The sequence below is a fragment of the Malaya genurostris genome, chromosome 1, assembly GCF_030247185.1.
Source record: "Malaya genurostris strain Urasoe2022 chromosome 1, Malgen_1.1, whole genome shotgun sequence".
Taxonomy (NCBI): domain Eukaryota; kingdom Metazoa; phylum Arthropoda; class Insecta; order Diptera; family Culicidae; genus Malaya; species Malaya genurostris.
In genome coordinates this window covers 80,305,448-80,329,256 of record NC_080570.1, presented here as the reverse complement: position 1 = coordinate 80,329,256, position 23,809 = coordinate 80,305,448, and the positions used below count along the sequence as shown (strand labels likewise).

General features: G+C 37.5%; 1 protein-coding gene across 2 annotated transcripts in view; it reads left to right on the top strand.

Annotated features, from left to right (window-relative positions):
• Positions 1-4,969: 4,969 nt before the first annotated feature.
• Positions 4,970-23,809, top strand: part of LOC131440607 (glycine dehydrogenase (decarboxylating), mitochondrial) — a 29,540-nt gene continuing 10,700 nt past the window's right edge. The window contains exons 1-4 of one of the 2 annotated variants that reach the window (XM_058612042.1): positions 4,970-5,369; positions 5,596-5,674; positions 16,993-19,118; positions 19,735-20,732. In XM_058612042.1, coding sequence (XP_058468025.1) covers positions 5,136-5,369; positions 5,596-5,674; positions 16,993-19,118; positions 19,735-19,788 — 2,493 coding nt within the window. In that variant the 5' untranslated portion in view covers positions 4,970-5,135 and the 3' untranslated portion in view covers positions 19,789-20,732. Of the gene's footprint in view, positions 5,370-5,595; positions 5,675-16,992; positions 19,119-19,734; positions 20,733-23,809 lie in introns of those variants that run through there. The other variant, XM_058612041.1, reaches the window with a different exon arrangement.

Below are 23,809 nucleotides of genomic sequence, written 5' to 3'. Positions count from 1 at the left end.
CAGCACCTTTAACCGATTTGTTGCAAACGAAATCCAAGAATATAGTTTGGACCTCCGCAGCAGAAATCGCGTTCCTTGAAATTAAGGAATTTCTTGTCGCTCCTCCAGTTTTGGTCCCGCCAGACTTCTCCAAAGAATTCATCCTACAGACGGACGCTTGTGATGTTGCAGTCGCTGCCGTTCTGGTTCAGAAGTATCCTGAGGGTGAGAAAATAGTTGCATATTTTTCGCATAAACTAATCACTCCCCAAAGGAATTACCATGTCACTGAAAAGGAAGGTCTGGCGGTGATATTGCGGGTTGAACACTTCCGAGGGTACTAGGAAGGCTATCATTTTCGTCTAGTAACTGATTCGTCGGCAGTTACTTGAATATTGAAGACTAAATGGAAAACCAGTTCTCGTTTGAGTCGTTGGAGTTTAGAACTGCATCTCTACGACATGTCTATCGAGCTCCGGAAGGGCAAGGACAATGTCTTCCGGATGCTTTATCTCGGGCCGTAGCAGCCATTTCCGCATTGTCCACCTCAGACTGGTACTGTTCCATGAAGTCAAAGGTAACTCAACGTCCAGACGGTTATGCCGATTTTAAGGTCGAAAATGATCAATTTTTCAAATCGAATATCATATTATTATGGTTGTATTCATTAGTTCATCTAAACACTGTTTTTATCAAGTTATATGCTATTATAAATTACATTAAATAAAATAAATTTATTTTGTATGTACGGTCACGACAAGCAAGAATGTCGCCGATGTCCAGCCAGCGACTGGCACCATTAAAGAAGGTGACAAGCGATTATAAATACACTCTCCTACTCAATGCTTGATCGGAGAAATAGGTATAAAGCGAGAGGACTAGTGTTTGATGGACAGAGAAGATGTTTGGATATAGGGTATCGGTCGGGTGACGGCCAGGATGTAGACCATGTTCGATGTACGTTGCTACTATGTCTGTGAGTTTTAGTGTGGCTAAAGCAAGATCAGAGTGGCGAAATGGTAGCGCGTATGCACGGAATGCATAAGAACGCAGGTTCGAGTCCTGTCTCTGAGCGTATCTTTTTCCAAAAAACTCATCTTCTCTGTTAGTTTTTCTTTCACTTGACTTCTCCAATATATATTTCCGCTCAGTCATTGCAAAAACTGAATTTAGTCATGGCGGCTTTACGTCAAACTAAAATTAATAAATCGTTAAAAACAATTGCGGTTTGATTTTTCGTAACAATCTGCTTCTGGTAGGAAAGGGCAGACAATCAATACAACCTTCATAGGGGTCTGTCGCTGACGATGTCCAGCCAGCGACTGGCACCATTAAAGAAGGTGACAAGCGATTATAAATACACTCTCCTACTCAATGCTTGATCGGAGAAATAGGTATAAAGCGAGAGGACTAGTATTTGATGGACAGAGAAGATGTTTGGATATAGGGTATCGGTCGGGTGACGGCCAGGATGTAGACCATGTTCGATGTACGTTGCTACATTGCAAAAACTGAATCTTTCTCTCCAGCGGGGATAAAAACTCTTCATCATTTGTATCAACATATTACAATGATCCAACAGATACATTTGGGTTTAACACTAACAATTGAAACTAAATCTATAACTAGTTGATGACACTAAGCATTGCAGGGCAGTAATAGCGCTCTTGCTTAAAAGGTGAGAGAGAAGAAAAAAGTGAATAGGTAAATGTTATATAAGCGTTGGTGAGGGGGTGGGGTGGTAAACGAGAGTGGGCTAACGACGGTGTTAGAATCAGCATGTAGATCTAATTAGTGACCAAAAAGATGGTGGAAGACGACATGTCTATCGACGGGGTTAGAATCGGCATGAGGATCTGGTTAGTGATCGAAAAACGGGGATGGTGGATAACAAAGAGAAAGTAGAAGAGACGACCGAGTTAATTTCGACGAGCGAATCTAGTTAGTTTCCAATGGAGATTGTGGAGAGACGGAGTGGGAAAGATCACAATAATCCAGCAAATACTATGTTATAAACTTATTACTGATAATTAAAACTACCCCTATCACTAACCTTAATACTTAAGAAGTAGAGAAGTAATTCAGAAACAATTTTTTCACGGTGCTGCGAGATAAGTGAAAATCGAACAAGTGAGAACATCTATTAAATAGACGGCACATACTAGAAACGATTCGTTATAGCCGTAATTAGTGTGAGCAGATTGAATTCTGAGAAATGGATGAGATCGGAGGTTGCGAAAATTAATAGCTAGGTTCAGTTTATGTAACAATTCAGGGCAATCAGTTTGAGATTGTAACAAATCCACCACGGATAACAAGTCTAAATCAATAAGTTTACAGCGCTCAATATAGCTGGGAAGGTTGTTGGGATCCCTCCAAGGAAGACTGCGAAGTGCAAACCGAATAAATTTATGCTGAATAGCTTCTATGCGTTGGATGTCGAGTTGATAATAGGGATCCCAGACGACTGCAGCATATTCGAGTATAGAGCGAACCAGTGCACAATATAGTGCTTTAAGACAATATATGTTATTAAAGTTCTTTGTAATGCGAAATATGAAGCCTAGCATCTTGGAAGCCTTAGAGATCGTATATTCTACGTGATTCTTAAAATTTAATGTGCAAGTGCCATGTCTATACTGACGTGCCGAACGAAAACGTCTTTTTCGGCTAATACTGGCCGATTCAGGTATGGTCTTTTAGGGGTAAGGATGGCTTTTATCGTACCAAAGAAACCTAGCAACTCTTCACACGATTTAATCAGTGCCAGGCGCGTAGCCAGAAAAAAATTTCGGGGGGGGGTTTTAGAACATGGTGATAAATCAACACATGTACAATTTATATCACAATGTTTCCCATGGGTTATAATTTTTTGTTTCGGGGGGGGGGGGGGGTTTGAACCCCTAAAACCCCCCCCCTGTATACGCGCCTGATCAGTGCCATCAAAGAGAGACGGATATCATCGCAGTAACAAAAAACCTCATTTAACATAGAATAGACACCAGTGCGAGAGCAAATTTCTCACAATGACCTGTCTGAGAATCAAAGGTTAGCTCGCTGCTGTGGGGATTCTCTCTGAAGCAACAAACGGTCGCTTATTCTCGTTTCGCGATCCGATTCTGTATGGGCAGTGGATAATTGCGATAGAATCATTTTACTATTGCCGCTTATTCTAACTATGTGCATATAACCTTTGTATAAGACACAACGTCTATGAAAATGTATGTGAATGCTCCTCACAAGGGTTTTGAAATATTGCAACCTAGTATGAGAATCATCAAGTCGAATCATCGATTCGATTTTCTGCGATAATTGTCAACTTGCGATTCTCTCTTGGTAAAATCCACACAGCACCAATCATTATCAGACTGTAATTTTTTTAAGGGCCGTGAAATACTCAGAGTATGAAGTGGAGCGAAGAAATGTAGAAAAATTCTCTCGCGGTTCATGCATTGAGAGACTCGAGTTCTTGTATCATCTTCTACCGGATTGAAAATGTTGTATACAATATTGATGAATATCAAGCAGCTTCTGACAAATTTTCGGCAATCACCAACACTGTTTAGGGGTTATCCTAAGTTTGTGCTTAGGACACATAACTTTACGTCTGTTTAGCGATTCACTGCACTGACGAGTCTAAGACGAAGTTGGAAGGTGAACTTGTTGGAGTGAGGGTCATTTCATCGAAATCCATTTTGGCCGAAAGAGTGATTTTGCCGAATAAGATGTCGCCGAGAGGGTCATTTCGTCGAATTGTACAATTGTCTTCATATCGTGGTTGAAAGTGATTTATTGATAATTATTGAATTATTGATGATAGTGTTTACGACCGTTTTGTTGACCTACAATCATTTGAAATATTGAATAAATTCGCGTTCAATCCAGAAAGACTACTCTTTTTTTAGATTGATGCATGATCCTCAGAACGGGATTTGCAAGAGAACTTATTGACTTTATTAGCTATTAAGCATCAAAGCCTCCGCTAGGGTACATTTTCGGTTAATTGTTAAAATATCTAATGAGGCTTTGTCACATCGTTTTTGTTTTTGTTCAATTACCGATGAATTATCACTTTCGGCAAAATGATCCTCAAATTGTTGACGCTTTCGGTTTCGGAAATATAAACGTATGATTGCTGACACTTTCGATTCCGGTAATTGAATCTACCTAAAATCGTGTCCAAAAGTAACTAAATGAAACGAATTATATAACATGACTGTTTGAATGCGTGAGTGTTCCGAAAACGGCAACCCGTAACTAGTGACTATTGTGAAAAATCGAACCCTACGTATACCCCCCTTCCTTCTGTTATAAACTATTTGGGGTATTAGAACACAAGTATAAAAATAAATACCATTCAAAATGGTTAATTGTAACCAATTTTCAGGTTGGAGTGAGAAAGCTAGTCCGCAAATCAAAAATAAGGATGATTTAAACTTAACCATTTTTCCGTAAGTAAATTTACGATTGGAAATCTTATGTTATGTTTTTGCTAACAAATGTGTTTTTATGGCTATGACTAAATTCTTCTTGCTTTCAATAATTTTTACGACATTAAACTACAATTCATTTGGTATTCCAACCGATAATCTGTCGATTGAAAAATTATACTAATAATTAAATATAATTAATATAACGCAAAAATATCCGAATCGTGGAAACAAAATTTTGAACTCAGCTTTTCATTGCCTGATTTTTTATCTTTTGTCTTAGTTGTCCCTTCTGTTATTAATAAACCAGAGCATTCGATAAGTTCAATTAGTCAAATTGATTTAATCGCCTAATTAGATTAATTTAATGAATACATTTTTATTTGGCAATAATATAAAGAAATCGAAAATATATTCGAATACAATACCAGCTCGAAGCATCATTGTCGTAATCACACCACAAGAATAAATTGGTTTGGTCAAGGTTTCAGAATAGCATATTCGTGATATTGATAAGGCTGAAACTTTTAATAACTCAACGAACCGTAGTGTTTTGATTTAGTTCTGCACATAAGGTCTATCAGATCGGTTGCTCATCAGTGAATGATCAGTTGTTATAGCACATTGTGCTCAGAGTGTGTGTTCGATTTGTGAAATAATAGGGCTTTGTTGAGTATTTGTGCTGTATTGTAGTGTATAGTGTGTCAAAATAATAAATTGCACAAAATGCAGAATATAAATTTGAGCAAATCTTACCAATGCTTTCGACCCAGAGTAATTTGTACTCAGCGACACTTGCTACTTTCATTATTAGATAATCGAATCCAAAGTATTAAATATTTGCGTCGAAATTATGCCACAGTGGAAGAGATTTTCCCTAATAAACCAGATTTCGCTTCGCGTCACATTGGGCCACGGAAAACGGATGTCGTTACAATGCTGAATTCAATAGGATTCAAGGTAAAAAATCTCTGAAAGGCCAAAGGACGAGAATCTAATTAGCATTACTTCATTCAGAAACGATTCCTATTTGAAACATCGGAAATACTGGAATATTTATTCTATATTTACTCGCACTGCACATATCCTTTAGCAAATAGTTAATAACAAATAACAAGCAAAATTTATACCTAACATATTTGTAGAACAACATAAATGGAATGATTGTCTATGCGTCTATTTACAGTCATTGGACGAGCTCTCGGAAAAAGTAATTCCAACTGCAATAAAATTCAAACGGATTCTGAACATTGAAGACCCATTGAGTAAGTACTTGTCTATAATTTGTTTGGGTCATTAAATCATAGTAGTGCAATTTAATCAAAATAATACTGACCTAAAGTTTTGTTACTATACGCGTGCAATTTATAAATATTTTTGAACTGTAGGATGTGTTGAATGCGTTAGAACGATCCTATAGGAGTCAAAGACAACAATTTACAAGCACCAGATGGCATTCGCAGTTTCAACAATTACTGCTTACACTGTCTTCTGTACTATGACAATAGGTATTCAGTTGTCATGTACACTAATGTCGTTTTCGCTTGATACCAAACCTAACCCAGTTTCTACCCTAACTGCTGTCAAACCGTTTGTTTGAAGCTAGTTTCGAACCTAATTTTAACGTTGTTGAACTGAAAATCGAGTCAGTTTCGAACCTGATTTTTATATCAGGTTTGCTCAAACCCCCGTTGCTAAGTACGAAATCAACACAGTTTCGTGAAAAGTGTTTGTATGAAGAAACTACCCTGGGTCAGTTTTAGTTTTCTGTAGCGAAAACGACATAAAAGGTGATGTTCGATTAAAACCGATTGAAACCGCCTACTACTACTACTACTGCTACGAAATATAAAAATATTGATAATAATAATAATAATAATAATAATAATAATAATAATAATAATAATAATAATAATAATAATAATGATAATGATATTAATAAATAATTATTATGCTCATAATTATAAATTTAATTATAGTATGACATATATGATCACTATCTATACTATCTGCAATCAAAACGTTACATGGTGATCTAATAATAGGCACAACAGATGTCCTGCATGTTGTTCATAGACATAATGTCGCGTAGTTCTGGACCTTGTGCTTTTTAATGTAATGTGGGTTATGATTAAATTCTACATTATGATTTAAATTGGATGCTCAGTTACCAGTGGTGACTTTTCAGCTTTGTTGTGCACACGATTGTTGGTAATAACTGCCATGAAGATTATTTACTTCTGCAATTCAGTGATTTTTGCCTTTCTCGTATAGAAAGGTTATGTAATCACTTGAAAACCCGACTAGTAAAAAATGTGTTATATACCATTCGACTCAGTTCATCGAGCTGAGCAATGTGTATGTGTGTGTGTGTAACACAAAACGTAAAACAATTATCTAAACCGATCTCAAAACAACACAAATCGATAGATATTATCAGTACGCAACTAAACAAACTTATTCCGACTATCCTTATTCCCGATCTCCGGTTACGGAAGCACCGGAAATAGTGGGCATATATACCAAAATAGATCTCACTCACTTTTCTCAGCGATGGTTTGACCGATTTCCACAAAATTAAAATGAAAGGAGTTACGGTCCCATACGGAATTTCTGAATTTCATCTGGATCCGACTTCTGTTTCAGAAGTTATAGGGTAAAGTGTGTTGAATATTGTACACCGTCACTTAAACTGGCGGAACAAAAACCGTAAAAAATGTTGTAAACTGGACTCAAAACCGTTATTTTCAAGCTTAGGGTCAAATGAAAGGTCTTATGCAGTTGTACCGACTTTTGCAGACTTTTGAAAATGGAATTTTTCGGTGACGTTAGTCATAATTGACAGACTTTTGAAATTGTCGCGACCTTTTTTTTTGCTCGCCAAGCCAGTTTTGCTACTTACACTGTATAGAGAAATTGTTGCCAGCAAGACACTTGCAGATTATTTTTCGGATATTCAGACCTAGCAACCCTCCTGTTTGAAGATATTTGAAACTTTTACCTGGCATCTCTGGTCTTATGGTCCTACCAAAAATTACTGCATTTTTTCGGATACAACAAACATTTAAATCGTCATTTTGAGTGCGATGGTAAAATTGTATAAAATCTTCAAAATGTTAGTTGGTGGCCGTATGAACCGACTTCGATTATGCCGATTGTCCACAATATTATACATGAGAAAGGCATCATTACACCACTAGGTAATTTTTAATATAAGAGAATCTTTCATTTGATGAACCTCGCGCTTGAAGTGAAATTTCTTCTGAGATTACGTTATCAATTTCAATTTCGGTGTTTTGTTGACAATAAAACTAATCGTAATGTATGTCTCCCCAGAAACATTATGTACGACTGTGGAATCGAAATTTTTCGTTTTAAAAAACACGTGTCGTTATGTCGTAAAGAATGGCATATCAATGAATGATCAGGTAATGATTGTCCAATTTCGCCAAACCGTCTCCCGAACTTCCAAAGTGTTTTTTTTTTTCAGAAATCATGTCTACAACATGTATACAAGACATGCGTGAATTTTTTTTCGCGATTTGAAGCGATTGAATAGCTACAAACTCAAGTACACATGGCTCGCTCAACTTGGAAGCAGTTTCACAAGAATATATGACACTTCTTTTGAAAATAACACCTTTATTTTTATTGAGAGGGTAGTACCGATTTCAAATTAAAAATAAGTTTTCAACGAAATTTTTTTTCTATTTCATTTTGAAGCAACAAACATCTCGAGTGTTTTGGCTAAAGATATAAATTTTGTAAAAAATGTTTTTTAGCCTTTCTCGTATAGAAAGGCTATACAATATACTGCAAAAACAGACTTTTGAACCGAGGCCCGGAGGGCCGAATGTCATATACCATTCGACTCAGCTCGTCGAACTAAGCAAATGTCTGTGCGTGTGTATATGTGTGTGTGTATGTGTGTGTGTGTGTGTGACAAATATTGTCACTCACTTTTCTCGGAGATGGCTTAACCGATTTTTACAAACTTAGATTCAAATTAAAGGTCTCATGGCCCCATACGAAGTCCATGAATCTCATTTGGATTCGAATTCCGGCTCCGGAACTACAGGGTGATATACCTTATGATAAAAAAAGAACCGGAATTTTCATTTTAAAATTTCCGCGATTGTCCAATCGGTAATCTTTTATTCTCTCAACGTTGGCAACACTTTTATACACATTCTGTCAAATTTTGACGCATATCGTACGATTAGTTTTTGTTTGGCGTCTATACAAAAAAGTTGAAAAATTTTCGTGTGGCGATTTTTATAATGGATGAAAATTTAGAACAACGTGCGTGCATCAAATTTTGTGTTGCAAATTGATTTAAGTGTTCCGAAACGTTGAAAATGTTAGAAAAGGCCTTTGGTGAATCGTGTCTAGGAAAAACATAGGCATACGAGTGGTGTAAACGCTTCAAAGGTGGTCGTACAAGCTTGGATCATGATGAGATCCCTGGCCGCCTAACCACATCTGTTACTGAAGAAAACATTGAATCGGCGAAGCAAAATGTGTTGCAAAATCGTTCTGTACCGATTAGAGAGATTGCTGTGTTGTTGGGCATCTCTTATGGATCAGCCGAACACATTTTAATTGATGTTTTGGGTTTGAAACGCGTCGCTTCTCGGCTGGTGCCAAAATTTGACAGAATGTGTATAAAAGTGTTGCCAATGTTGAGAGAATAAAAGTTTACCGATTGGACAAGCGCGGGAATTTTAAAAAGAAAATTCGGGTTCTTTTTTGATCATAAGGTAACAGATCGGCTGAAAAGTTCGTATCGTTTCTATGAAAGGGCGCCACTAGAATTAAATCCATACCATTTTCAGTTAGTACCAACCTTCGAAAGATACGTGTATAAATTTGACAGCTGTCTGATTATTAGTTTGTGAGATATTGCATTTTGAGTGAAGCTACTTTTGTTATTGTTAAAAAAATGGAAAATTTCGTGTGTTGATGAAACACTACTTTTTGATGAAAAAAAGTGCCGCCGATACCAAAAAATGGCTTGATGAGTGTTATCCAGACTCTGCACCGGGCGAAGCAACAATTCGTAAGTGGTTTGCAAAATTTCGTACTGGTCATATGAGCACCGAAGACTATGAACGCAGTGGACGTCCAAAAGAGGCTGTTACCGATGAAAACGTGAAAAAAATCCACAAAATGATTTTCAATGACCGTAAAGTTAAGTTGATCGAGATAGCTGACACCCTAAAGATATCAAAGGAACGTATTGGACATATTATTCACGAATATTTGGATATGAGAAAGCTTTGTGCAAAATGGGTGCCGCGTGAGCTCACAATCGATCAAAAACAACAACGAATTGATGATTCTGAGCAGTGTTTGGAGCTGTTATATCGAAATAAAACCGATTTTTTTCGTCGATATATAACAATGGACGAAACATGGCTCCATCAGACCTCAAGAGAATGCTCGCTGGTACAAAATTTAGAAGCAATGAAGAGGTAATCGCTGAAACTGAGGCCTATTTTGAGTCAAAGGACAAATCGTACTACAAAAATGGTATCGAAAAGATGGAAGATCGCTATAATCGCTGTATCGCCTCTGATGGCAATTATGTTGAATAATAAAAACGAATTTTGGCAAAAAAAATGTGTGTTTCTATTAAACGATACGAACTTTTCAGCCGAACTGTTACACTAAAAATGTGAAAATAATGTCACTTCTTGAAGATGGCTGAACCGATTTTCACAAACTTAGATTCAAATTAAAGGTCTCATGGTTTCATACAAAGTTTCATAATTTCATTTGGATCCAACTACCGGTTCCGGAATTACAGAGTGATATGCACCAGAAATGTAAAAATGTAAAAAAAAATTAAACTCACTTCTCTAGGAGATGGCTGAACCGATTTTCACAAACTTAAATTCAAATGAAAGGTCTTACGGCCACATATAACTTTCTGAATTACATTTGGATCCGACTTCCGGTTCCAGAACTACAGGGTGATACGCACCAAAAATGTGAAAATAATGTCACTCACTTTTCTCGGAGATGGAAGAACCGATTCTCACAAGCTTAGATTCAAATTAAAGGTCTCATGGTTCCATACAAAGTTGCACAATTTCATTTGGATCCAACTTCTGGTTCCGGAATCACAGGGTATTGTGCACCAAAAATGTGGAAAAAATGGATTGAAAATGTGAAAAATTGTCACTCACTTTTCTCGGAGATGGCTAAACCGATTATCACAAACTTAGATTCAAATGAAAGGTCTCAAGATACCATAAAATATTCCAATTTTCATTCGTCCTAAGTCCCTGCTCCAGTTTAAAGATTTTTTTTCATAAGCTACCTCTTTATATTTGCTAGTTATTTCCTCTAGTTTGCCGACCATGAGAGTCTGTAACCAAATAAACCAACCATTGATAATTACATAAAAGATCTTCTGAATTTTATTGAAGTCCGATTACCGGTGCATTTTTTCCAAAATTCAAATCTTCATACAGAATCGAAAATGAATTTGTAGGTCATATTAGTGTATGTTTAAATGAACCGAATGTGACTATGCCGATATCCAGCTTTTGGTTGCGGAAGTTCCAACAATAGTAATCAAATGTACTAAAATTTGGCTCACTTCACTTTCTCACATATAATTGAATAGATTTTCACTAACTTAAATCCAAATGTAGTATATCAATGTAGCAATATTATACAACAGAAATCTTCAAACCTATTTTCTAAACTTTTGAAAATTGTAGTATTTCTGGGAATTTCTGATGTGATATTATACACTGCCCATCATTTAGACCCTACCACGGCGAAACAAACCATGTAAAAAATTCTAAACTAGCTTCGAAACTATTTGAATTTGTAGCCATTGTCAATAAACAACCAAACAAACCGATTCTAGCTATGCTTGTTCTCGGTTCCCGATTCCGGAAGCACCGGAAATAAAACGTGAAATAATTTCTAAGCTTGCTCAATACTATTCTAATTGGTAATCATTGTCTGTAGACGGCCGAACATTAATTTGGCTTTCGTTGTTTCCGGTTTTTGTTTAACGACCAGAGATTGTAGCCATAGACACAAAAATGGATCACAGTCTTTTTTCTTGAACCAACTTCGATTATTCTGATTCCGGTTTCGGAAGTACCTGCAATAGTGAAACTCACTTCGTTTCTTCATAACGGGTGGCAACTAAAATTTTGGAATTTTTTCGAGGCCTGTATGCTCTACAGCAAACGAGCTCAGAATGAACTAAGAGTGTGTATGTGTTAGCTCTCTTTCTTCTCTTTCTGATAGTATTTTTTCTTTTGTTCATGCTTGCTCAGTTTTGCTCAAAATGCCATCGAAACAAGAAGTATTTCACGAGCGCATCGTACAGTTCTACGAACTGCACAGTCTCGGCAAATAGTATACGATACAACATCTTAAAAGCAAAAATGTTGCGGCTTCGACAGTTTACAATATTCTAAGATGCCCAACAACTGCTCGTAAGGAAGGTAGTGGAAGACCAGCCAAAATTATGGACGCAAAAGGACTTCGTTCTCTTTTTCGTGCCTTCAACAACAAGGATTCACTGAGTCAAAGGGATGCCACAAAAAAGTTCAACTGTTCTCACCAGTACATTTGCAAAACATTGAAATGACTTGGAATAAAGTACCGAAAGAAGACACGAGCCCCGGGATATACTGACGCACAGATTTCAATGCTGAATTCCCAATCCCGCTGGTTGATTAAAAAATTTCCGGAAAAAGTTTTGTTTTGGACGACGAAAGTTACTTCCCTCTTTTGAAGACGCAGATTCCCGCAAACGATTGATACTATTCAAAGGATAGTTCTACTGTACATCCGAACATAAAATATTAGTTTAAACATAAGTTTGAACAGAAAGTGATGCTGTACATTTTCATTTCCGAGTAAGACATTTCTAAGCCATGGTTCAAGCCATCTGGGTTGGCAATCAATCAAGATGTGTACCAGAACGAGTGTTTGTTGAAAGTTTTGATCCCGTTTTTTTTAAATCATGCTGATGGACAATACGTGTTTTGGCCGGATAAAGCGTCATCGCATTGCGCCAAAAAACACAATCGTTCCTGAATACCCATTCGATCCCATCTGTACTGAAAAACCACAACCCGATAAATCTACCTCAGTGTCGCCTAATCGAAGATTTCTTCGAGGTTTTGAGCTCCTTTGTGTACAAAAATAACTGGAGAACCACGAATTGCTAACAGTTGATTAGTACAGGGTGGCAAGTGAATCAACGATTTCAATTTCCCGGGTTTTTCCCGGTGCGCCAGACTAAAATTTCCCGTTTTTTATATTTTGTAGTAAACAGATTCAGTAATAGTGAGTGCTTTTTGCATGTGTTCAACGATCATTCTTCAAACCAGCAAACATTCCGAAAGACGCAACTTATTTGTATACATACTCAAAGAACTTGATTACTTTTATTTCCATTGAGAAGAATAGAGAGCTATCATTCTTCAATAAAGAACTCCAGTTCACTCAATCTTCGAGGAGAACCAGTTCTTTTGGACCGTTCGCGGACTGACCATCTCTAGTGTATTCCAATAGTTTTTTAGCTTGGTATAGTCTGGGAAAAGTATTAAGTTAAAAGTTAAAAATGATTGAACTAAAGAACTCCACCCGCAAGCCCGATTCCTTCTAACAACCAGTGGCGTCTCGTGACAAAATTTACGGGTTGTGCACTGCTTATATGGTATGATATCAAAACCGTTTCGACGTTGCAACAGAGACAGCAATTTGTTTTCAACTGTCATAAGCATAAGCCACTGAAGCCTCACCTGAATGTGTGCATACAAGTTCTCACAGAACCTATTCGACCAGTTGTGCAGTGCACGACGTGCACATGAGGACGACACGCCATTGCTAATAACATATACGGTATTCTTTCAGAGTTGGGTTTTGGCGAGAGAACAAAATCCTTCTAGAATTCTGAAAATGTACGCTTGTCACTTTGGAAAAACAACAATCTATTCCTATAGTGACTGAGATGATATAAATTTGATTTTCCTATCATCGACAATCTTCGACTACACCTTCGTCCACATCAATATCTTCATTATAGCTGATAATCTTCGAAAAAAAATTAACATAGATTTACTGAACAGCCTCTTACGAACTCTGAAAAACTAATTTCAGCTGTCAAAGAAGGAAATCAAATACTCCTTGCAAACAGTGGATAAAGTATTCTCACAATTTGACATTCCTGAGACAAATTTTGGTGAAATTAGGGGAATCATTAGCTGGCAACTAAAAACACGACTCCTAAGAATTCTTAAAAAAATATTAAGCATGTTACCTGATGCTACTTTTACCATTATACATACTTATTCTGAAATTTGAAGATAAACACTAAAAAGGTCCTAAGTGCAAATGACAATTCCTCATTCTTTACTCTTTCTTTCGATTATTACGGTCTTATCGGCAATTCTTCTATCTTACACTTTGCTTAGAATAACGACTGAAACTATCAACTTTCGATCTGCTGTTAAAAAATATTGGAAAATACAAGAATAAGCCGTAATAATTGAAAGAGTATATAAACAAAGAGAAACTGTCATTTGCACTTGGAACCTTTTCTAATATTTGACGAAATTTAATAGAAATCCAGCAGAAATATCCAAATTATCCTTATTTTTCAGTATGAGCATTCATTGTGTTGTTATTGATGACAACTAAGAAAGCTCTTATTGATTTAAAATAGCATACAAAAACCGTTGAGACATGAGGTGTTGGCCCCATTTTCAATGGATTGTGCACCATTGAACCTGTGTGGGACAGTAAGATGTTTCAAAACTTGTACTGAACTTCTAGTTCAAACACAAAACTGCCTTCAATTTTTCATTTGTTGTATTAGGAAAATTATGATGCTGAAAATCGTTACTAAGACTCGGACATTGATTAGTCCGAGTCTTAGTAATTTTCCGGATTTGCACTAAAATTCCCGACTTTTTCCCGGTTTTCCCGATTTTCCTGGTCACTTGCCACTTGTAAGTAGAATCAAGAGATGCATTCGCAAAGTTGACATGAATGCCGTACAACGCTCCTGTTACGACATCAAACGGAAGCTTCGCCGAACATCCGATTACGGACCGTTTTCAAATGTTCACTAATTTTTTTCAACAATGAACAATGTGTCTTTGATTTTAATAAATCAGATCTTCTCCAAGTATGTTTGTCTTTTTTTGACAGCTTGAATGCTAAACAAGCAAAACAAAATGCTTGAAAGGCATTTTTAAAACGTGGTTGTTTCCCTTTTCAATGATGAAATTTTCTACAGCACTTGTAACAATAACGCTCCTGGGTTGGACAGAATTAAATTCAACTTGGTGAAGAATCTGCCCGACCTCGCAAAAAGACGCTTGATGGAATTGTTAAAAAAGTTCTTGAGCAAAATGTTGTTCCACCTGACTGAAGACAAGTGAAAGTTATCGCCATTCACAAACCGGGGAAACCAGCTTCCAATCACCACTCATATATGCCCATCGCAATGTTGTGCAGCATCAGAAAATTGTTCGAAGTTTGGTGTTGTTGTCAGATACACAGTTTGGTTTCCGTAGAAATAAAGAGACGAATGATTTCCTTGCATTACTTCCGTCTGACATCCAAATTGCCTTCGCTCAAAAACAACAAATGACATCTGTATTTTTAGACATAAAAGGAGCATTTGATTCAGTTTCCATTGATGTTCTTTCAAAAAAGCTCCACCAACATGGACTTGCAGCGGTTATAAATAATTATTTGCACAACCTTTCGTCAGAGAAATGCATGTATTTTTCACATGGCGATAGGTCAACATACATGGGTCTCCCGCCTCAGTTCGCTCCTCTAAAACTTTTACGTGAATCACATCTGTCACAGCTGTCTTGTAACCCTAAGACTAGTAATACTAAGACAATTGGCAGATGATGGCGTGGTTTCACTTACTGGACCTAAAGCTGTTCACCTGCAAAAACCTTTGCAGGATACCTTAGGTAGCTTGTCCGTTTAGGCTGTTCATCTGGGTATCGAGTTCTCTGCGGCGAAAACAGAGCTGGTCGTCTTTTCGAAAAGGATGATCCCGCGCAGCTTTAGATTCATATGATGGAAATGATCGCGCAGGTTTTGACTTTCAAATACCTTGGGGTGTGGTTTGATTCAAAATGCACGTGGGCACACATTAGGTATCTGATATCAAAATGAAAACAAAAAATAAGTTTTCTTCGAACAATAACAGGAGCTTGGTGGGGTGATCATCCGGAAAATCTAATAAAATTGTATCAGACAACGATACTTTCATTGATGGAATATGGATGCGTTTATTTTCGTTCCGCTGCAAACTCTCATATTATCAAACTTGAGCGAATTCATTATCGTTGTTTACGAATTGCCTTAGGCTGCATGCATTCGACACATACAATGAGTCTTGAAGTTCTGGCCGGAGCTCTTCCATTGAAAGATCGGTTTTGGGAGCTTTCATCACAACTGTTAATAAGATGTGAGGTACTGAATCCCCTGGTTATTAGTAACTTCAAAGGACTAGTCGAGCTTCAATCTCAAACAAGATTCATGACAGTATATTTTAACAATATGTCACAGGAAATCAACCCTTCATGATATATTCTTATCCGTGTCAGCCTCCTAATGTCCCTGACTCAATTTTATTTTTCGACACATTCATGCTGCGCAGGCGCGTACACAGGGGGGGGTTTTAGGGGTTCAAACCCCCACCGAAACAAAAAATTATAACCCATGGGAAACATTGTGATATAAATTGTACATGTGTTGATTTATCACCATGTTCTAAATCCCCCCCCCCCCCCCCCCCAAAATTGTCTCTGGCTACGCGCCTGGTGCTGCGCGATTTGGGTGGAATCAAGGATCACCTACGCTCGATGGAAATTCTAAAAATATTTTCAAGTAAGTTCAGGTATATTGACTCTGAGAAAATGTTTTGCATTTTTTCATATTTTTTAACAAAATCAGTAATTTCAAAATAAAACTATATTTTTGTAAGATATTATTACTGCAAAAAATTCTAATTTACACAATCTAATTGTTTCCTGTGTCCAAATGTGACTTACCATTTTCGCCCCACCTATTTTGAGATTTTCGATTTCATGGTTGGTGCACTCCTAGTCGGATTGCGCCCGTAGAAGTGGGGATATGTCAAAAATACGTTTTGTGATTTAAGGTTGTAGCTTTCGAACAGTATATAACATTCCGAGTGAAAATATTATTTTTCGCACTATTTTTGCGCAAGATGATTACTTTTGGTTTATTATTTTCGCCCCGGTCTCCTACATAATATCTTAAAATCAGACTCGATGAAAGCTCCCAAAAGCGATCTTTCTATAGAAGCGTCTTTTCGCTACGTCAAACATCACGTAGGCTTTCATGTTTCATACATCTTTCCATGTCTGTAAGTTTATGTACTTTCGTTTGAGATTATAAATAATATCAATTGCGATCGGTATCATATTATCTGAATTAGATCATAAGTCGGTCATTAACTTTTTTATTGCAAATTAAATCACACGAGCGTACGAAAAAAGCATAACTAAATGCATTTTAACAGGATCCTTTGTTTGTTTGTTTTCAGATGAACACGAGCTTATCGATAGAATACGAGCCATAGCAAATAAAAACGAAGTTTGGAGATCATACATCGGTATGGGCTACTACAACTGTTTGGTACCTCATCCAATTTTGCGTAACATTTTCGAAAATCCCGGTTGGACTACCCAATATACACCATATCAGCCTGAAATAAGTCAAGGCCGGTTGGAATCATTATTAAATTTCCAAACATTGGTAACGGAATTGACAGGACTTGAAATAGCAAATGCTTCATTATTAGATGAAGGTACGGCTGCTGCAGAAGCCATGAGTCTCTGTCACCGACACAATAAACGTAGAAAAATATTTATTTCACGGAAGCTTCATCCACAAACAGTAGCAGTAGTTAGAACCCGCCTTGAGGTTCTTAAAGTAGAGGTACTAGTAGGTTCAGTAAAAGAAATAGATTTTGCAGATCATGATATTTCCGGCATTTTGTTGCAATATCCAGACACGTTTGGAGATGTGCAAGACTTCGAGCAAGTTTCAGCTGATTGTAAAAAAAACGGTACACTGGTTGCTGTAGCAACAGATCTACTAGCGTTGACTTTACTGAGACCCCCGGCTGAGTTTGGAGCAGATATTGCAATAGGATCAGCACAAAGACTAGGCGTGCCTTTAGGCTACGGTGGTCCACATGCCGCATTTTTCGCTTGTAGACAAAAGTTGACTCGACTTATCCCGGGTAGAATGATTGGGGTTACTAGAGACATGGATGGCCAAGATGCTTATAGACTTGCGCTGCAAACTAGAGAGCAGCACATTCGGAGAGATAAAGCAACCAGTAATATTTGCACCGCCCAAGCATTACTAGCTAATATGTCTGCGATGTACGCAATCTATCATGGTCCAGAAGGATTGAAAGGGATATCAAACCGAATTCATAACTGTGCCCTAGCTGTGAACGCTGGTTTGAAAAAAGCAGGCCATGAACAGTTGAATAAAGCATTTTTTGATACGTTACACGTCATTCCTCACGGAATGAGTACAACCGAAGTCAAGGCACGAGCTGAGGCGAAAAAGATTAACCTACGATACTTCGACGATGACTCCATAGGAATAGCAATGGATGAAACAGTCAAAACATCTGATATTGCCGATTTACTATGGGTATTCAACTGTCCAGACATTGAAACGACGCTTGCTGACTTAGCGTCTAATACTATGTCGATTCATAGAACCCAATTTAAACGAACATCCCCTTTTCTAACTCATCCCATTTTCAACAAACATCACAGCGAGTCTCGTATGGTTCGCTACATGAAACAATTAGAAAATAAAGACATTTCATTAGTACACTCAATGATACCTTTAGGGTCATGTACTATGAAACTTAATTCCACGACAGAAATGATTCCGTGTTCATTTCGACAATTCACAGAGATTCATCCATTTGCACCTCTAGAACAAGCCAAAGGATATAAACAAATGTTCAACGAACTAGAAAAAGACCTATGTGAAATCACGGGATACGATAAATTTTCATTTCAGCCGAACAGCGGCGCTCAAGGAGAATATGCGGGCCTAAGAGCAATCAGTTCCTACCATGAATCTCGTGGCGAAGGCAATAGAACGATTTGTTTGATTCCGAACAGTGCTCATGGTACGAATCCAGCATCTGCACAGATGGCCGGTATGAAAGTGCAAGCAATTCGTGTGAACAATAGCGATGGTACTATTGACACCGTCCATTTGAAGGAAAAAATTGAAGAACATTCCAATAACTTGTCTTGTTTGATGATCACTTATCCCTCCACTAATGGCATCTTTGAAGATAATGTTGTTGAAGTATGTGAAATGGTTCATAAACATGGTGGACAGGTATATTTAGACGGAGCAAATATGAATGCACAAGTTGGACTATGTCGACCAGGTGACTTCGGAAGCGATGTTTCTCATTTAAATTTGCATAAAACGTTCTGTATTCCACATGGTGGAGGTGGACCGGGAATGGGTCCAATTGGCGTGAAAGCTCATTTGGCTCCTTTTCTTCCCACCCATCCAGTCATTGATCCATTAGGTGGGTGTGAAAATAAAAGCTTTGGAGTTGTCAGCGCTGGACCATATGGAAGCTCGTCCATACTACCGATATCGTGGGCATATATAAAGGTAATTTCAATATCTTACTCTTCACAACGAAAAAAACATGTGTCAAGACATCTGCTTGTATTATGAGTTAACATTTGATCATTTTCTACAGGCGATCAATTGTAACACGCTAACTAAAAATTAAATCATCTATAATTAGATAGCACAAAAAATTAACTCTGATAAATAACACGAACTATTTCCCAGGCGCGTATACAGGTGTTTAAGGGGTTCAAACCTCCTCCGAAACTCAGAAAATTTTTATATTAAAATTCTTCCCTTGAATGAACAATTTTCAACAAACGACTATATTACCAAACATTTTTCGTTCGGGACGTCAGGGAAGATGTGGTACCAAATAAATAAGTGTTTTTAACTTTACACCTGTCTAGCAGTTCAAGTTGAACTGTTTAAGTTCGCAATAAGCAGTTCAATTTGAACTGCTCTGCACTGACGAAACGTAAAGAAAAGTAATTTTTCAAATAATTTTAAACATATTTTCATACGTATGGAAATCGATCAACATGTTTTGAAACTTCTACCGAATTTTTTTTCTAGATTCGGGCCTGCTATTTCCTACTAACTCCTTTTACTTCTTCTTTTTCCTCTCTTTCTCTCTCTCTCTCTATCTCTCTAGCTATCCAATCACTCTTACATTAGTGCTAAATCAAACAAAACAGGGTTATGTTGAATACAACACATTACTTATAAACAAAACTACAAATTCTGGCTATTTCCAAAAAATATTTATTTGTTTTCATGTCTCCTAAACGTGGAGCTATGGCTACATAACTGAATCTAAGATGATTCGGCCACATAGCCTGCGAGTTCACCGCAGACCCGCTGTCGGAAGCACCGACCTCTCACAAACAAACCAGTAACCGCCTCGTTTGCCAGGTCTACGTTGTGGCTGAGAGTTGATTAAAACATGAACTTCCAAGATTAAGATTAGGATTAACTTTATTTGAATAAATTCGTTTACTTATATAGTCTATTCTCTCCTAGCCTAGCTAATTAGTTTCTTACAATTAGGATCTCTGAGAATCCGGGAGGAGGAGTTAGAACGCGCAATGTAAATCGGGTTTAACCAATGGGACTCGTTGTATCGTATCGGCCATTGTATATTTTGTGGGTAAGAGAGTGAGTGAAGCTTCTTGATGAGCATGAGCGGGTGTGATACGGAGAGGAGAGGGCGATGGCATGTTGGGTTATTCTCGTGAGTGTCGGTTTGAATTAGTGTGTGTTCTTGAGTTACTGTTATTCTAGGTAGTGTTGACTTGTATCGATTGTGGGACATGAGAGACGTGAAGAAGAGGGAAGTGACACAGGCTGTTGTGTTTTTGTTTTCTGTTTTATTTCGATGATATAACGATTTGAAACTTGATGCTTCCTTGTTGCTGTAGTCGAATTTTATGGCCACTGCGTTTTTTCGCTGGGTCACCGGAAAGTGCAAGTGTTGACATTTTAGTCGGCTTCATGTAGGTAATGTTTTTATTTTATGTAGGTTTCTAGGTTTTCGTGGAAGGGTGCTTTTACGGGTTTTTGTTAAGTACTTGTAGTCTGGGGTGTGTGAAAGATTTAGTCTTAAATATTCATATTACATGGTCTGGGATGTGTGAGGAGATTTAGTGTTAAAGGCTCATATTACATGGCGAAACCGCATTCAATATTTTTGCATTGACACTCAGTTAACGAATAATACCGCATAGCCAAGGCTTTTATGCTTAGTAGCTGATAAAATCAACAAGTTTTTTTAGCGTGAATACGACTTACTTTACTATGAGACGCGTTTTCAAAATTTACCCTTTGAGAGAGTGATAAGTTTTTGATCGTGAATATCTCCTGATGTATCTAATCAATCAACATAATTCTTGCTACTTGCCATCGGAAATATGATCACAATTTTGTAATAAAATTGTTGTGTGACATATTCTCAAATAGTTCAAAATTACACTTTTCTGAAATGTTTGGTATAAACGAGTATCAAAGAGGATAATTCATAAGGCGCGTTTGCCTTTCCCGTATTTTGAAAGCTCATAGCTCAGTGATCTGTGGAAAGATTTATATAATATAACTACCAATAGAATCGAAAATTTTCAACTTGCACGTGTATTGCAACACCATTGAAGTTTTTCAATAGTACACTATTGAAAAACCTGCTTGATTTAACCCATGACAGCGCCAGCCAATAAGAACGCGAGAAGTCTGCATCTATACAAGAGCATCCATATCAAAGTTGAGTGGTTCATTTATCCTACCATTTGCTGAGCAACTATTCCCAAAACAAGACATACACTAGAGTAACATCGAGGACCTGTCGTCTCACTGTTTCCCGTTCTGCGAACAAGTAAAGAAATTTTGGCAAAGGGGCTGTCCGTACACCGCTGCCAGTAGCAGGTATAAGATGAAATGTGATGTGAGAAATAGCGTCATTTAAGTTAAAGCAGTCCTCTGAATGCACGAGACACCGTCAGCACGATGGCACCGAAAACCGGTAGAAAGGCAGAAAAATCCACCAAGGCGTTCACAGGACTTTTCAGACAATTCAAGGCACTTTTTAGTGCCACAGATAATCATTAAGAGTTAACTAAACTTTCAATATTTCCTACCAAAAGATTCATCAAGATGGAAGTTAAAATAATTAGCACCGTCACTAACACATTCAATTACGAACGGCAATGCGAAAGTGGAAGTGATGATGTTGAACACATCTTTATATTAGTATACAAATATGCCGTGCGAAACAGAGTTGCCACGTGTACAGATCAATATGTATTTTTGTCGTGAATACTTTAGTATTCGGCCGAAAACAAAATGTTAGAACAAAGGTTTCCACTTGATTTACGCATTCTACTTTCCAGGCGTATCAGAACTGGCTAAACTTAAAGCAATCTTAAATATTTCTTTATTACAGTTATGTAGTCGTCCTGAAAAGGACGGGGTTTTTGTTCAACTCCTCGCCGTTACGGATGGCCAGCTGCAGATAGCGAGGGATGATTTTCGTTTTCTTGTTGTCACGGGCAGCGTTACCGGCCAATTCCAACACTTCGGCAGCCAAGTACTCCATCACTGCCGCCAGATAGACCGGTGCACCGGCACCGACACGCTCGACGTAGTTTCCCTTCCGGAGCAAACGATGGATTCTGCCAACTGGGAACTGCAAACCAGCACGGTTCGAGCGGGACTTTACCTTGCCCTTAACTGTTCCTCCTGTGTGCGTGTTTCTGCGTAAAAATTACATGAGATGCTGTTCACAGCTAGACAGTCAATTCAGTATTACTGGCTGCCGCTCTACTAACTCTCTCTATTTATTGGATATTACAAACTACTTGTTTATTCAGTATCCTTCAAAGCACTTCCCCGCAAATTATCGATCAGAATATCATAACTACGATAAGGAAATTAAGATTTTACTCGAATTGAAATGCTCGAATGTTTGTTTACCATACTCTGAGCGCTCTGATTGCCCACCAAATGCCTCAGATGTTGGCTACGATAGCACTTGCTGGAGTGCCCTATCCTTGCCACCGGGCTGTGTTGAACACATCTTTATACTAGTATGGGGTCGTGTGAAATCAAGCCATGCGAAACAGGGTTGCCATATATACCGGTTAATCTGTATTGTTATTATTATTATTATTATTATTATTATTATTATTATTATTATTACTATCATTATTATTATTACTATCATTATTATTATTACAATGACTCTTGCATACCGAAGATCGTCGATACATTTCAGACCAGGCCATTGCAATTGTCTCGTACTGAAATTTCGAGAAGAATCAGATATCTTCGAACTTCGTAGCTTCAATAAAAATAAACTACAAATTTGTCGTACCTAGCCTCCTATATTAGCAAATTAAAAAGGAATTGTTTCAAGTTTGGAATATATAGTTGTAAAATAGTAGCTGTTTAATGTAACTAATCTGTATTTTAATGTAGTTGCATCGCTTCAAATTATTAGTGAAAAAGAGGAAAGTTTGCACAATTCATACAATCAATCAACTAACTCAAATTTGGGAATATGATGGGAGCGTGTCAGTTTTTTCGTATTCACGGCATCCAGTTATGTCTCTGACATTACCCACCCGCCTTTTTCGTATTCACGACATCCCGTTATGTCTCTGACATTACCAACCCGCCTTTTTTAAATTTCGATTGAATCAAGTCTTTCTAGATTAAACGCGTGGAAATGAATTTATCCGTTGTTAGGTTAACAAAACGTGCGTAAACACCATCATCGTTCATTTGTCTCTACTTTAAATCAATTTCAATTACGATTCAATTGAAGATTGTGTGAATTCTTGTCGGAGTTCTGTAAACCCTTAATTTTCGTTTTTCAAAACCAATTAGATAATACTTTGTCTAATCCAGTGACGTCTCGTGACAAAATTGACTAGTTGTGTACTGCTTATGTGGTATGATAGTAGATGTAACAGTTCGTTGTAAGTGAAAAATAAAGATTGAGGAATTGAGATTCGCTTGTGTTTTTCAATACAATGAGATAACGATATATTTTCGGATGGGATTTTTGCCTTTCTCATATAGAAAGGTTATGCAATCACTTGAAAAGCCGACTAGTACAAATTGGCCCGGAGGGCCAAGTGTCATATACCATTCGACTCAGTTCATCGAGCTGAGCAATGTCTGTGCGTGTGTTTTTTTTTTTTTTTCAAGGTGAAATGGGACTCTCCACAGGACTACCC